The sequence below is a fragment of the Mauremys reevesii genome, linkage group 1 (assembly GCF_016161935.1).
Source record: "Mauremys reevesii isolate NIE-2019 linkage group 1, ASM1616193v1, whole genome shotgun sequence".
Lineage (NCBI taxonomy): Eukaryota > Metazoa > Chordata > Testudines > Geoemydidae > Mauremys > Mauremys reevesii.
The window spans coordinates 56,772,416-56,785,526 of record NC_052623.1 but is presented as its reverse complement, the minus strand read 5'-3'; the positions used below and the strand labels follow the sequence as shown (position 1 = coordinate 56,785,526).

At 44.9% G+C, this 13,111-nt stretch overlaps 1 protein-coding gene across 4 annotated transcripts in view; it reads left to right on the top strand.

Moving 5' to 3' along the window:
• ALG5 (ALG5 dolichyl-phosphate beta-glucosyltransferase) overlaps nucleotides 1–13,111 on the top strand; it is a 47,309-nt gene that overhangs the window by 2,377 nt on the left and 31,821 nt on the right. For 3 of the 4 annotated variants that reach the window (XM_039498696.1, XM_039498708.1, XM_039498709.1), the window contains exon 2: nucleotides 8,072–8,243. In XM_039498696.1, coding sequence (XP_039354630.1) covers nucleotides 8,072–8,243 — 172 coding nt within the window. Of the gene's footprint in view, nucleotides 1–656; nucleotides 719–8,071; nucleotides 8,244–13,111 lie in introns of all 4 variants that reach the window. The other variant, XM_039498701.1, reaches the window with a different exon arrangement.

Genomic DNA, 13,111 nt, shown 5'->3' with positions numbered 1-13,111 from the left:
AACGATTTGTTTATATTTTCATCTTTTGTAGGATTCCTTTTTGATTTTCACAATGGTCATTAAAGAGCTCCTAATGAAACTATATTAGCCTCTTAGTATTTAGTCCTGTCTTTCCTTTGCATTGGGATAGTTTGCTGTTACACCTTTAATATTGTCTCTTTGAGAAACTCTCTCCCCTGAACTCCTTTTTCCCTTAGATTTTCTTCCCATGGGACCTTACCTACTATTCCCTGAGTATGATAAAGTCTGCTGCTTTGAAGTCCACTGTCCTTTTTCATCTGCTCTCACTCCTTCCTTTCCTTAGCATTAGGAAATTTATCATTTTATTGTCACTTTCACCAAAATTGCCTTCAACTTTCAGATTTGCAACTCATTCTTCCCTGTTAATGAGAATCAAGTTTAAAGTGGATGTCTCGCTGGTTACTTCCTCTACCTTCTGAAAAAAGAAGTTGTCCCCAGTACAGTCCAAAATTTATAGGACACTTTGTGTTATGCCACTTTACTTTTCCAACAGATGTTTGGGTGGGTCTTGTTTTGGATATTTCTGTTATTTGTTCTAGAAATGACTCATCCATTGCCTCTGATGTGGTGGTTTATTGTAGACCCCTAATATGACATTGCCCCTGTTTGTTTTTCTGTTTTTATCTTCACCCCAGGACTTTAAACTTATGTGCCTCTCACCATCACCTGGACCTCAGAACAAGTGTATATATTCTTGGTGTGTAATTCAACATCTACTCCCTTTTTTTGTCTGCCTGTCCTTGCTGAACAAGCTATACTCCTCTATACAGTATTGTAATTGAGATTTATCCAACCCACTTCTTAAATCATAAGTTAGCTATTGTACTAGTACTTCCAATTTTTTTTGTTCATTTCCCATACTCCTTGCATTTATGTATAGACATGTAAGATGTTGAGCAGATTTTCCCACTCTTTTTACCTCTTGCTGCTCCTATGACCCTAGACTGGAAGACAGCTAATATTCTTCATTCCATCCCAAACATCTTGCCCTCTGGTAAGGGCACATTTCCTTTATATCTACATCTTTTGTCACCTGCCCCCTTTGAACCTAGTATAAAGACTTTCCCACTGGGTTGGCAAATTGGTGTGGAAAGGTGTTCATCCTTCATCTCATACAATGTTATCTAATCTCAATGAAGTGCTTTCTCACCTGAGGTTTTTCGATCTAAACAATACAGTTTTGTTAAAATACGAAACTGGACAGAATTGTGACTGCAACTGTTCCAGGTTTTTTTGAACTGCCGTAGGTATTCCATATATTATGGGTTATGGTCTGTTATAAAATACCTGTTGTAAAACCTAATTTAACTAAACAAACCTAGCTGGCTTTGTAAATGAGCTGCAAACAGTGTTCTATTTCTTTTCTTTTATAACACAAACAAATTTTGTTTTTGTCTTGTTTTTTGTTTAGCTTTTTAATCATTTAGAAACATAATGTTCTCAGCTAGAACACTGGGAAGTCTGTAGCATGTGGAAACCCAGATATCTCTGGTAGTCAACGGTGTAGTCACATCATTCCACAGTCAAGGCACTTTTTTGGAGGGGGGAGTAGGGAAGGGGTAAAATACAATTTCATTTTAGATTTTAGAAATGTAATTTAAGCCCCAATCTTGCAATCACATTTGTGGCTAATTTTATGCACATGAATACTCTTTCTGACTTTAATGGATCTGTGCAAGTGAGTAAAGTTCCATGTGTGCATAAATGTACATAGCCAACATGGATGACTGATTTCTGGGTTGTGCTAATATTTTAGGTGACTAAACTTTGGGGGGAAAAAAAGTCTTTAAACCAGTCTTTTCTAAATAGTCCATAACATGATCTAATTACATTTGGCATCCTTTTTTAAATTGCTTGAATATATTGATGTACATACAATCATTTTTAACATTTTTAAACCGTGACACTAATGTAACATTAAGATTGTAAGATAAATCTCAAAAGTTGAGAAATTCCAGAAGTGATACTAATATATGTTGATAAATATAAACCTTAATTACTCTTATTAATGTGGTGAATTGAAATTTAACAAGTGGAAGGAGCAAAAAATACTACAGGTTTGCACTATAGCTAAGGCTAAGATTTTGTCTCAGATATTTTTAGTAAAAGTCACAGACAGGTCACGGGCAATTTAAAAGGAAAAAAAAAATTCACAGAAGCTCGTGACCTGTCTGTGACTTTTACTAAAAATATCCGTGACAATTTGGGGAGCTGCAGAGTCCCCACACTGTTCACGGGGGCTGGGCAGCTGTGGAGGCCCCGGCTTGGAATTCCGGGGGTCCCCACCGCCCATCGGGGCTCAGAACTCCAAGGTCCCCCACGGCTCGGGGCGGTGGAGTTAACTATAGCTGAATTAGGGTTGTCAGATCAACTTTATCTTTGGAAATTTCATGATGATGAGTGGTTGAACTTGCAACCTTAACACAGTATTTGAATTAGCTGTGCATCCATTCTCCCTCTCCTTCCCCCTCCCCCTTAATTTTTTAGTGGTTCATCTGGAGCAGAGGGTCAAACAAAAAGGAAATTAAATAAAATATGGAGGAAATAGATTTGCACACTTTAAAATTCTGCTGGCTTCACAAGCAGACCATGAGCTGAATCAGCTGGATGGAAGAATTAAATCAGAAAAATGTGAATGATAATTGGGAGTTATTTAAGAACTCTTTACTAGATGCCCAAAAAGCCACCATTGAGAAAAACGGTTAAAAAACCAACCTGGGGAAGCAAAGGTATCTCTATTTAAAAAAAAAAAAAGTATAAAAAATGGAAGAAAATAGAAGTTGATCGTTATTAATATGAATCAGAAGCTAGGAACCATCGAAAATTGATAGGAGAAGCAAAGGACACAAGAAGAAATCTCCGACCAACAGAGTTAAAGACTATAAGGAGGGTTTTAATTATATTAGGAACAAAAAGAATCTTGCCAATTGATGGATGGAAGTTGTAGAATTGTCGATAATCAGAAAAGGCAGACGTGTTCAATAAACATTTCTGTTCTGTATTTTGGGAAAAAACAAGATGTTATATCATATGGGGGGAGGGGATAGCTCAGTGGTTTGAGCATTGGCCTGCTAAACCCAGGGTTGTGAGTTCAATCCTTGAGGGGGCCACTTAGGGATCTGGGGCAAAAATTGGTCCTGCTAGTGAAGGCAGGGGGCTGGACTCAATGACCTTTCAAGGTCCCTTCCAGTTCTAGGAGATTGGTATATCTCCAATGATTATCTTTATTACCTTAACTCTTTCCATTCCCTGAATATCTCTGGAGGATGTTAAACAGCAGCTACATAAGTTGGACATTTTTAAATCATCAGGCCTAGATAACGTGCATCCAAGAGTTTTGAAGAGCTGGTTGAAGAGCTCGCTGGTCTCTTAAACATAGATTTTTCAATAATTTTTGGAACACAGAGGAGTTTCCAGAAGACTGGAAGACAGCTAATATTGTGCCAATATTTTAAAAGGTAAATAGGATGACCTGGTAATTATAGGCGTTTTAGTCTGACATTGATCTCAGCAAGCTAATGAAGCATCTGATATAGAACTTGATCAATAAAGCATTAAAGGAGGGTGATATAATTAATGCCAGGCAACATGAGTTTATGGAAAATAGATCCTGACAAACTTAACTTGATTTTTTTTATAAGATTACAAGTTTGGCTGATAAAGATAATAGTGTTGATGTAATATACCTAGACTTCTGTAAGGTATTTGATTAAAATTAACATGGAACACATTAAATTGATTAAAAGCTATTAGGTCTCAGAATGTAATTATAAATGGGGAATCATCATCAAGCACAGGAGTTTTTCTAAAGGGGTCTGGCAGGCAGCAGTTTTTGGCCTAAGATATATAGTAAATTTTAGTAATGACCAGGAACATCACACAATCATCACTGTTAACGTTTGCAGATGGCATGAAAATTGGAGGATTGATAAATAATGGAGAGGACAGGTCACTAATACTGAGCAATCTGGATTACTTGGTAAACTGAGTGCAAGCAAAAAATATGCATTTTAATATGAGTAAATGTGTACAAAGAATGTAGGCCACACTTACAGCATAGGGGACCCTATCCTGGGAAGCAGGGACTCTGAAGAAGATGTGCTGGTCATGGTGGATAATTGGCTGAACATGAGTTCTTTGTGCAACACTGTAGTCAAAAGAGCTAATATGATCCTTGGATCCATAAACGGAAATCTTAAGTAGGAGCAGAGAGGTTATTTTACCTCTATATTTGGCACTGGTGCAACCACTGCTGGAATCCTGTGTCCATTTCTGATGTCCACAATTCAAGAAGGGTTTTGAAAAATGGGAGTCCATTCTGAAAAAAGAGCCACAAGAATGCATAGGAAATATGCATTATAGTGGTACACTTAAGGTGCTCAATCAATTTAGCTTAACAAAGAGCTATAACACACAGGCCATGGAACTTCCCCAAAATTATTCCGAGTGTGTATCTTTTAAAAAACCCAACCATTTTTTATTTGAAAATTATCAGTGATGGAGAATGCACCACAACCCTTGGTGAATTGTTCCAATTACTCTATTTAAAATGTATACCATATTTCCAGTCATTGGATCTTGTTATACCTTTCTCTGCTAAAGAGCCCATTTAAAATATTTGTTCCCTATTATAGGTACTTACAGGAAGTCATATCAGATGATCACAATGGTCCCTTCTGTCCTTGGAATCTATGAATATTCTCTCAACTGACAAGTGCCTGCCTATTTGTGAACATGTGAATAGTGTTTCTCTGTTTAAGGCTCTGATCCGACAAGCTAACCTGCAAGGGTGGACTTTTGAAAACTTAAGTCAATGGGGCTCCATTCAAAGGTTTGCCTGCTTTCCTTAGTGTGTGGTATCAGAGCCTGAAAGTTAGGTTGACAGAGCTAAAGGTACTTTAGTGTGTGAAAAATTCACACTGCTGAGTGCTGTAGCTCTGGCGACTCAACCCCCAGAGTAGAAGTAACTAGGCTGATGATAGAATTCTTCCATTGACCTAGCTATTGCAACTCGGAGAGGTGGATTATCTGTAGCAACAGAAAAACTCCTTTCATTGCTGTAAGAAGCATCTGCACTACAGCACTATGGTGTCATAGCTGCCACAGTGTATTCATGGCCTAAGGATATACCTGTACATCAGGGGTCAGCAACCTTTCAGAAGTGCTGTGCCAAGTCTTTATTTATTCACTTTAATTTAAGGTTCCGCGTGCCGGTAATACATTTTAATGTTTTTCAGAAGGTCTCTCTCTATAAGTCTATATATTATATAACTAAACTAGTGTTGTGTTGTAAAATAAATAAGGTTTTCAAAATGTTTAAGAAGCTTTATTTAAAATTAAATTAAAATGTTGATCTTACACCGCCAGCCCGCTTCTGGCCTGGGATTCTGTTCACCGAGGCCGGCAGTGGGCTGAATGGGGCCTGCGGCCGGGACCTCAACTGGCAAGGGTCTGGCAGCCAGAACCCCAGACCAGCAGCGGGCTGTGCGGGGCCAACGGCCAGGACCCCAGACCGGCAGTGGGCTGAGCCGCTCAGCCCACTGCTGCTTAGGGGTTCTATCCACCAGCTCCTGCCAGCCGGGATCCCGGCTGCCGGACCTGCTCCGCCCACTGCCAGTCTGGGTCCCAGCCCTGCCCACATAGAGTGGGTACCGACCTTCTCCCTGATTCTGGCCCATTCTCTTCCTCTCTGCACTGAGCTGAGAGTGGGAGTGGACCAAGCACAGGGCTGGGGGTGAAGGGTCTGACCAGGAGCTAGAATGAGGGAGGAGGCTCAGGGTTGGGGCAGGAGGTTTGGATGTGGGGCACTTACCTGGGCAGCTCCTATTTGGCGTGAGGGGTGCAGGTGGGAATGTGTGTGTGTGGGGGGGGGGGGGGGGTAGGATCACCCGTTTGGTGTGGTGGGGAATGTGGGGGTGCAAGACTAAAGATGCAGGGGTGCATGGGGTGTGGGGGCTGGGTATGTGGGGGTGTGTGCAAGAGTCAGGGCAGAGGGCTGGGTATGTGGGGGTGCCAGAGTAAGGGCTGGGGGTGGGGGGTGAAGGAGACAAGCAGAGGGCTGGGTGTGTATGAGGGGGGTACAGGGTTCAGGGCAGGGGCTTGGGGTGTGTGTGGGGCAGGGGCCTTGGAGGGGTGTGCGGCACTACAGGGCTTATGGCAGAGGGCTGTGTGTGGGGGAGGGGGTCAGGGCTCAGGGCAGAGGGCTGGGTGTGTGTGAGGGGGAGTCAGGGCAGAGGGCTGGAGGGGGATATGCCCCTCTTCCACCCCCCAAGGCCCTGCCCCCGCTTTTTCTCTGCCTCCGCGGGGAGCAGCTAGCACGCTGACTCTGCTCCTTCCCAACCCCCTCCCTTGCAAGGGCCATCAGCTGATCGGCCAGCAGGAAGGGATGGAGATGTGGAGGAGGGGCAGGAACCCAGCACACTGCGGGAAGAGGCAGGGGAGCCGGCAGGACCAACCTTCTGCCCCTGTAGGGGGAGGGGGCAGGGGAGCAGAGAGCGGAGAAGAGCAGGACGGGCTGGGCAGGATTTTTAATGGCACGCTGCTGCCTGCCAGGACTCCGGCAGGCAGCAGCGTGCCATTAAAAATCGGCACGCGTGCCGTAGGTTGCCAACCCCTGCAGTAGATTAAAGGAAACTTTCTGAAGTGTATGCAGGTGTTGAGTGTCTTCAGCTACCACTGAAGCCAATGAGAGGGAGGTCACAATGCTCTGTAGGATCAAATTCTATACAATTTTCAAAACTTCATCACTTTGTGAAATTTAAAACCAATTTATTTCAAACAAAGTACTGAAGACTTCCCTTGCTAACTTTCAGACTTCAACCATTTTTGCTGTGATCCAGTTTTAAAAGGAATGGTGTTATTTAGAATTTAAGATATAAATAAAACTTAAATTTAAATCTAGATTATATGCCCTGGAGCCATAACAGTATTTAGTTTGAGGATAAAAGCACACTTTTCTAATGTTAAGAAAATCTAAACCACAACTTCATTTAAGTATTTTATTTTGTTCAAAGAACTTGGAAGCTCTGTTGGAGAAACCAGCAGGACTTATTAGTAAGTGCCAGCGGTGTGTCTGGTGTTGCACAAGACACAGATGTCAACAGTCCCTGTCCCAAATTCATTACAAATAAGAAGGTGAAAATAAGACTTTAGACACACTGGAGACCCAGAAATAGGATTAATAAGACATGCAAACTTATTACCTATATATTTAATTGTTTTTTTTTTTTCTCCTCTTTCCCTGTTCAGTTATGGTCATACTTCTGAAAGCCCTAAGACATAATTCCATAGTTACTGAAGTTTGTGGTTACTGAAGATTATGGTGGCCCATCTCTTCTTTACTAGTTAGTCTGTTCATAGAGATAGTGATATGTGGGATATTCATGTGTGTGTGTTCTACTCTGTTTATGAGTATGTGGCATTTTTAATGGTAGATAAGTTTTTACACTTAATTATAGTTTAATATCAGTTTTACATGTGATAAGATTTGCTTCTTGTATGGAATTACTTAATATTATAGTTGTTTCTGCTAATGCTTGCTACACTCTATGATTTTTAGTGAATAGTTATCAATAAATACAGTGGACATAGCTACAAGGTTTAGACCTGGCAGGCACCATGGTCTAGAAAATGTTCATTGAGGCAAGTTTATGGTAGCTTGGGCCAGTGCCTTATCGCAGAGCCACTCAAACCTTTTCCAGTTGAAAATTTCACTGGCAACTTGCCAGGAAACTTAGGCCATGCCTTGTCTCCATAAAATAGAACAGTTTAATGCCATATGAAGACTATAAGTCCTGACAGGTAAAGTTCCTTTTTGATCTGGGCAGTGGATAAAAGAGCACTCCTCAGTAGACCACTCCACCATGTTTGTAATAGGAATGGCTGTGGATTAGTGGGCTGTATCAGTGAGCTACATTTGATCCTCCCTTGTTCAGCCAATTAGAATAGTTTGTTTAACTCTTAAACAGAATCCTGTTATGCAAACAATGAATGTAGACTTTGCTACTGAACCATTGTCACAAATACCATTTGTTTTTGTTTTTTATCACAGATTACTATTGTTGCCCATATAACTGCCACCAAAATGCCAAATTTTCATCGCCATGAAGACGAGAAGTTCTTTGTAAATGCTGAAGGGAAGAAGGAATCTATACCAAGCATACATGACCCTCCTACAAAGGAGCTCTCGGTTGTAGTGCCTTCATACAACGAGGAAGACAGGTGTAAGAATACTTCCTTCTTTTCTTTTTAAAGAGTTAAACTTAGCTCTGCATTATTGGTGAATGTCAGCAATATAAAATTGCAGGCCAGATTCTGTAGCCGTTTTGCATACCCAGTTCCCAGGTCACAATCAAATAAATGGGAGTTCTTTGCACATAGAGCTACTGTAGAATCTAGCTCTGTGCTTTTTTTTTTTTTAGCAACAGAAATTAAGCTACTTTCTGTAAGAACCCAGTGTCACTAAAATCTTGTGACATAAGGGTAGATGTTTCTGTCAGGAGTACTAGTAACAATTCTGCTCCCCTGTGGAAGCACAGAATTCATATGGCCCGCATATTTCTGTGTCCCCCACGCAGAAAAATGCAAAAGACATCTGCAGGGGGACATGTTCCTCTTCCCTGGCAGTGCCTCTGTTCCAGTGTGCTTGGAGCAGCCTCAGAGACACAAATCACTGCGGGGGAAGGGGGCTGGGCGTGTGTGCCTGCGGCGGAGACATTGATCACTGTCAGGGAGCGGGGCGTGCCTACCTGCCAACAAGCAAGAGAGACTCTGTCCCTCCTGCTTGCTACTGCAACTCGCTGGGCATGGAGGGGTAGGGCTTTTATTTATGCAGAAGGAAGGCTCTGTCTCAGAGGCAGAAATGTAGCAGCTTGCCTAGTAGTAATATTGTTAATGTTCCTATTGTTAGTTAACTGTTCCCTTTCTCAGTCAATTCCCCCAGGAGCATAAAACCTGTAGTAGTTTTAAGGCCCCTACATTGCCAGAGTGATGTAAAACCTTAAGAGGCCCCATCTGCACTGGCAAGTTTGTGCGCAGTAAAGCAGTTTTGAGCGCTGTAACTCCGAACGTGTACACACTGCCAAGCCACTTAGTGTGCAGAAACTGCGCAGATGCAGCACTCTTTTTTTTAAAACACCTCAACAAGACCTTTCTGCGCCATGGCTACAGTGCTGCGGTGCCAGTGTAGACACGTGGTGATTACAGTGCTGCAGTTGGCCTCTGGGAGATGTCCCACAATGCCTGTTCTCACCTCTCTGCCCATCGGTTTGAACTCTACTGCCCTGCCTTCAGATGACCAACTGTCAGCCCCACCTAGAATGACCAGATAACAAGTATGAAAAATCGGGACAAGGGGTGGGGGGTAATAGGAGCCTATATAAGAAAAAGATCCCAAAATCGGGACTGTCCCTATAAAATCAGGACATCTGGTCACCCTAGCCTCACCCCATACATTCCTTTGCAAATATGAAAGTCCCCTTCCTGTTTGCTCGGTGATGCATGCAGTGGTTTCAGCACATCTTTCCAGGTGGCCATGCCTGCTCTACATACCAGGTGATCCCCTGCTTGGAGCAATGCCAAGCTGCTGGACCTCATTGGCATTTGGGGAGAGGAGGCAGTGCAGTCACAGCTGCGCTCCAGCCGTCGGAATTATGATACCTGTGGACAGATTTCTAGATGCATGATAGAAAAGGGCCATGACCGGGACACATTGCAATGCAGGGTCAAAGTGAAGGAGCTGCGGAACGCCTACCATAAGGCACAGGAGGCAAACCGCCGCTCCAGTGCTGCGCCCACGAGCTGCCGGTTCTACAAAGAGCTGGATGCGATACTCGGTGGTGACCCCACCTCCATTGCAATGTCCCCTGTGGATACTTCATTGGCGTTGTTGCCAGTCGAGAGTGGACTGAGCCAGGAGGAGGCAATCTTGGATGAAGAGGCGGAGAGGGAACCAAAGGCAGAGGATGACTCGGAGGCCAGAGATGCATGCAGTCAGGAGCTCTTTTCTACCCCGGAGGAGCCTATCCAGTCACAGCAGTCAGATCTTGGCAAAGCGCAAACAGGAGAGGAGGCCCCTGGTAAGTGGATCTGATTTTGGGAATTGCTGAAGCGAGTTGCTGGGGGCAGGAGGGTTGCAGAAAGCAGGCTTGTCTCCAACCTCCTGCCTAGTTTGAGTAGCGGAACGGGCTGTTGATACACTCCCTCACTTCATGTGAATCTCCCTCAGAGATCTCCAAGAAACTCTTGTGGAGATGCTGGGAAATCCACTCCTGCAGGTTCCTCGGCAGAGCTGCTTTGTTTCTTGCCCCATTAACGGTAACTTTCCTGCGCCATTGTGCCGTCACGGCGGGGGGGCGGGACCATAGCTGCACACAGGCTAGCCGCATAGGGGCCAGGGCAGAAGCCGCATGCTTGGAGAAGACTCTCCCTGGATTCCCTGCTCACCCTCAGCAGTGAGATATCTTCCATAATGATCACATCCTGTGGAAAGTGTGGGGACAGGAATGATTATCAGGCCCCACCTACAGTGCTGGCTCGCCCCGAGACCCACGTGCCCATGTACAGCAGGGTCCAGGAACAATGATTTACCCTGCCCCTACTCACTATTTTGGGGGCCTTGTGGCTTATGGTGTGCTTGTCTGGGGTCAGCCAGTTAGTGTCAGGTGTGAGAGTACTGGCTGTGTTTTAAAGCACTGAAACAGTGTTGTCTGTGTTGCGAACAAAACTGCTTCTGTAAAATGTTGCATTTAAACTTCACAGAGATGACCTTGGGAGGCCAGCCTCCCTTATCGGCGGCAGAACGGTTGCAAAGAATTAGACAACATCCAAGAAGAACTAAGAATGACTTTATGCGTGAGGTTATGATGCAGTCTGCTGCCGAGAAAAAGGAATTGAAGGACTGGTGAGACAGCGAGAAGAGGGAACGAAAGGAGAGCGTGGCACACCAGAAAGAAGCCATGGAGCGTATCTTAACAGTTATGGAGCGCCAAGCGGACATGCTCCAGGAGATACTAGCTCTTCAAACCAAGCAGCTCCGCGCCCACCCTCCCCTGCAGGCACTGTCGCAAAACTCTTTTCCACGTGCTCCCACGCCTCCCCACACACCACCAACACACTTTTCAACCTCCTGGATCTGCTCTCTACCTGCAGCATTCCATTCCTCCGTCCTCACAGTCCAGCAGTGTGGACTCCCAGTACCCACTGTACTCAGCACTCATCCATCTGCAGTTTGGCCCTGCTGAAGTACAGCACCCGGTGCATCATACTCCAAAGGAGAAGGTTGGGTCTGATCCCTGGACATTCCCAAATCTTTAGCCATCCTGGGACCCCTCCTCTTCTTGAGACCTTCCATTCTCCTAGCCCCCTCCCTGCTGATGAATTTTTCGTTTGATTCTCTCCTCTCCCTGATCTTCATGGCCCTGCGCTGTGCCCCTCTAATAGCCCTGGTCTCCAGCTGTTCAAACTCAGCCTCCAGGTGCTGAGCCTCTGCGGTCCAGCCCTGAGTGAAGCTTTCACCCTTCCCTTCACAATTATTATGGAGCATGCGGCTGTTAGCATAGGAATATTTGTCATCGGCCATGTCCAGCTTCCCATACAGGCATCGCCAGCAGGCTTTTAAACAGCCGAATGCATGCTCCACAGTCATTCTGCACTTGCTCAGCCTGTTGTTGAACCGCTCCTTGCTGCTGTCAAGTTGCTCTGTGTATGGCTTCATGAGCCACGGCATTAAGGGGTAGGCAGTGTCTCCCAGGATCACCATGGACATTTTGACTTCCCCCTCTGGTGATCTTCTGGTCTGGGAAGAAAGTCCCTGCTTGCAGCTTCTTGAACAGGCCAGTGTTCTTAAAGATGCGTGCGTCATGCACCTTTCCAGACCAGCCTGCGTTAATGTCTGTGAAACGCTCACAGTGATCCACAAGTGCCTGGAGAACCATTGAGAAACACTCCTTGCGATTAATGTACTAGTGGCTAGGTGGTCTGGTGCCAGAATTGGAATGTGCATGCCGTCTATCGCCCCTCCGCAATTAGGGAAGCCCGTTTGTGCAAAGTCATCCACAATCTCCCATTGCCCAGAGTCACGGTCTTTCGGAGCAAGATGCAATTAATGGCCCTGCACACTTGCATCAACATGATTCCAACTCTCCAAACTGGTTAGTGACCAATCGGTAGCAGTCTGGAGGAGCCAGCTTCCACAGTGCAATCGCTATGCTCTTCTGCAATGGCATGGCAGCTTTCATTCTCGTGTCCTTGTGCCGCAGGGCTGGTGCGAGCTCATCACACAGTCCCACGAATGTGGCTTTCCTCATGTGACAGTTCTGCAGACATTGCTCATCACTGCTCGTGATCCCACCACTCAGTGCTTGTTTCCTGAGCCCAAAAGTGGCATTCCACAGTGGTCAGCACCTCCGTGAATACCACAAGTATTCTCGTGTCATAGCTACTATGTGTGGTGAGATCAATGTCACACTCCTCTGCCTTTGTAGTTTAAGGACTGTCTCCACTATCACCTGTGACATGTTGGTCAGTGCGAACAGCATTCTTGTCAACAGCTTGGGATCCATTCCTGAAGCCAGAAAGAGGCGAGGCAGGGTAGAGCGCGCAGTACACAAACCATTGAAAGATGGCGCCAAATGCAGACGGAAGCACAAGGATTGCTGGGATGTGAAGCAATGCATCACGTGGCATTGGGACAGGACCCAGGATGCCCTGTGACCCCTTCCGCCTTCCCACAAGTCTTAGCAGCAAAAGAGAAAGAGGTGTTCTGTGGGATAGCTGCCCAGAGGGAACTGCTCCGAATAGCTCCACAAGTGTGAATATGCTATTGCGCAGGCAGCTGTCAGTGTGAACACACAACAGCGTGTGTGTTCTGTGCTATCTGAGTAGCGCTGTAACTGCCAGCGCTGTAACTTTGCCAGTGTAGACATGCCCTAAATGACAGTAAGAGAATCAGCTTGGAAGATCTTATGTGCTTTCTCACTCTTTTCCTGTGCCGAAGTGGCACAGTGGGGTTAGATTATAGCTCAGGATTTATTTTACTTACCTATTTAAAAAAAAAAAAAAACTTTGAGGGCAAATAAAACATGTACCAAGC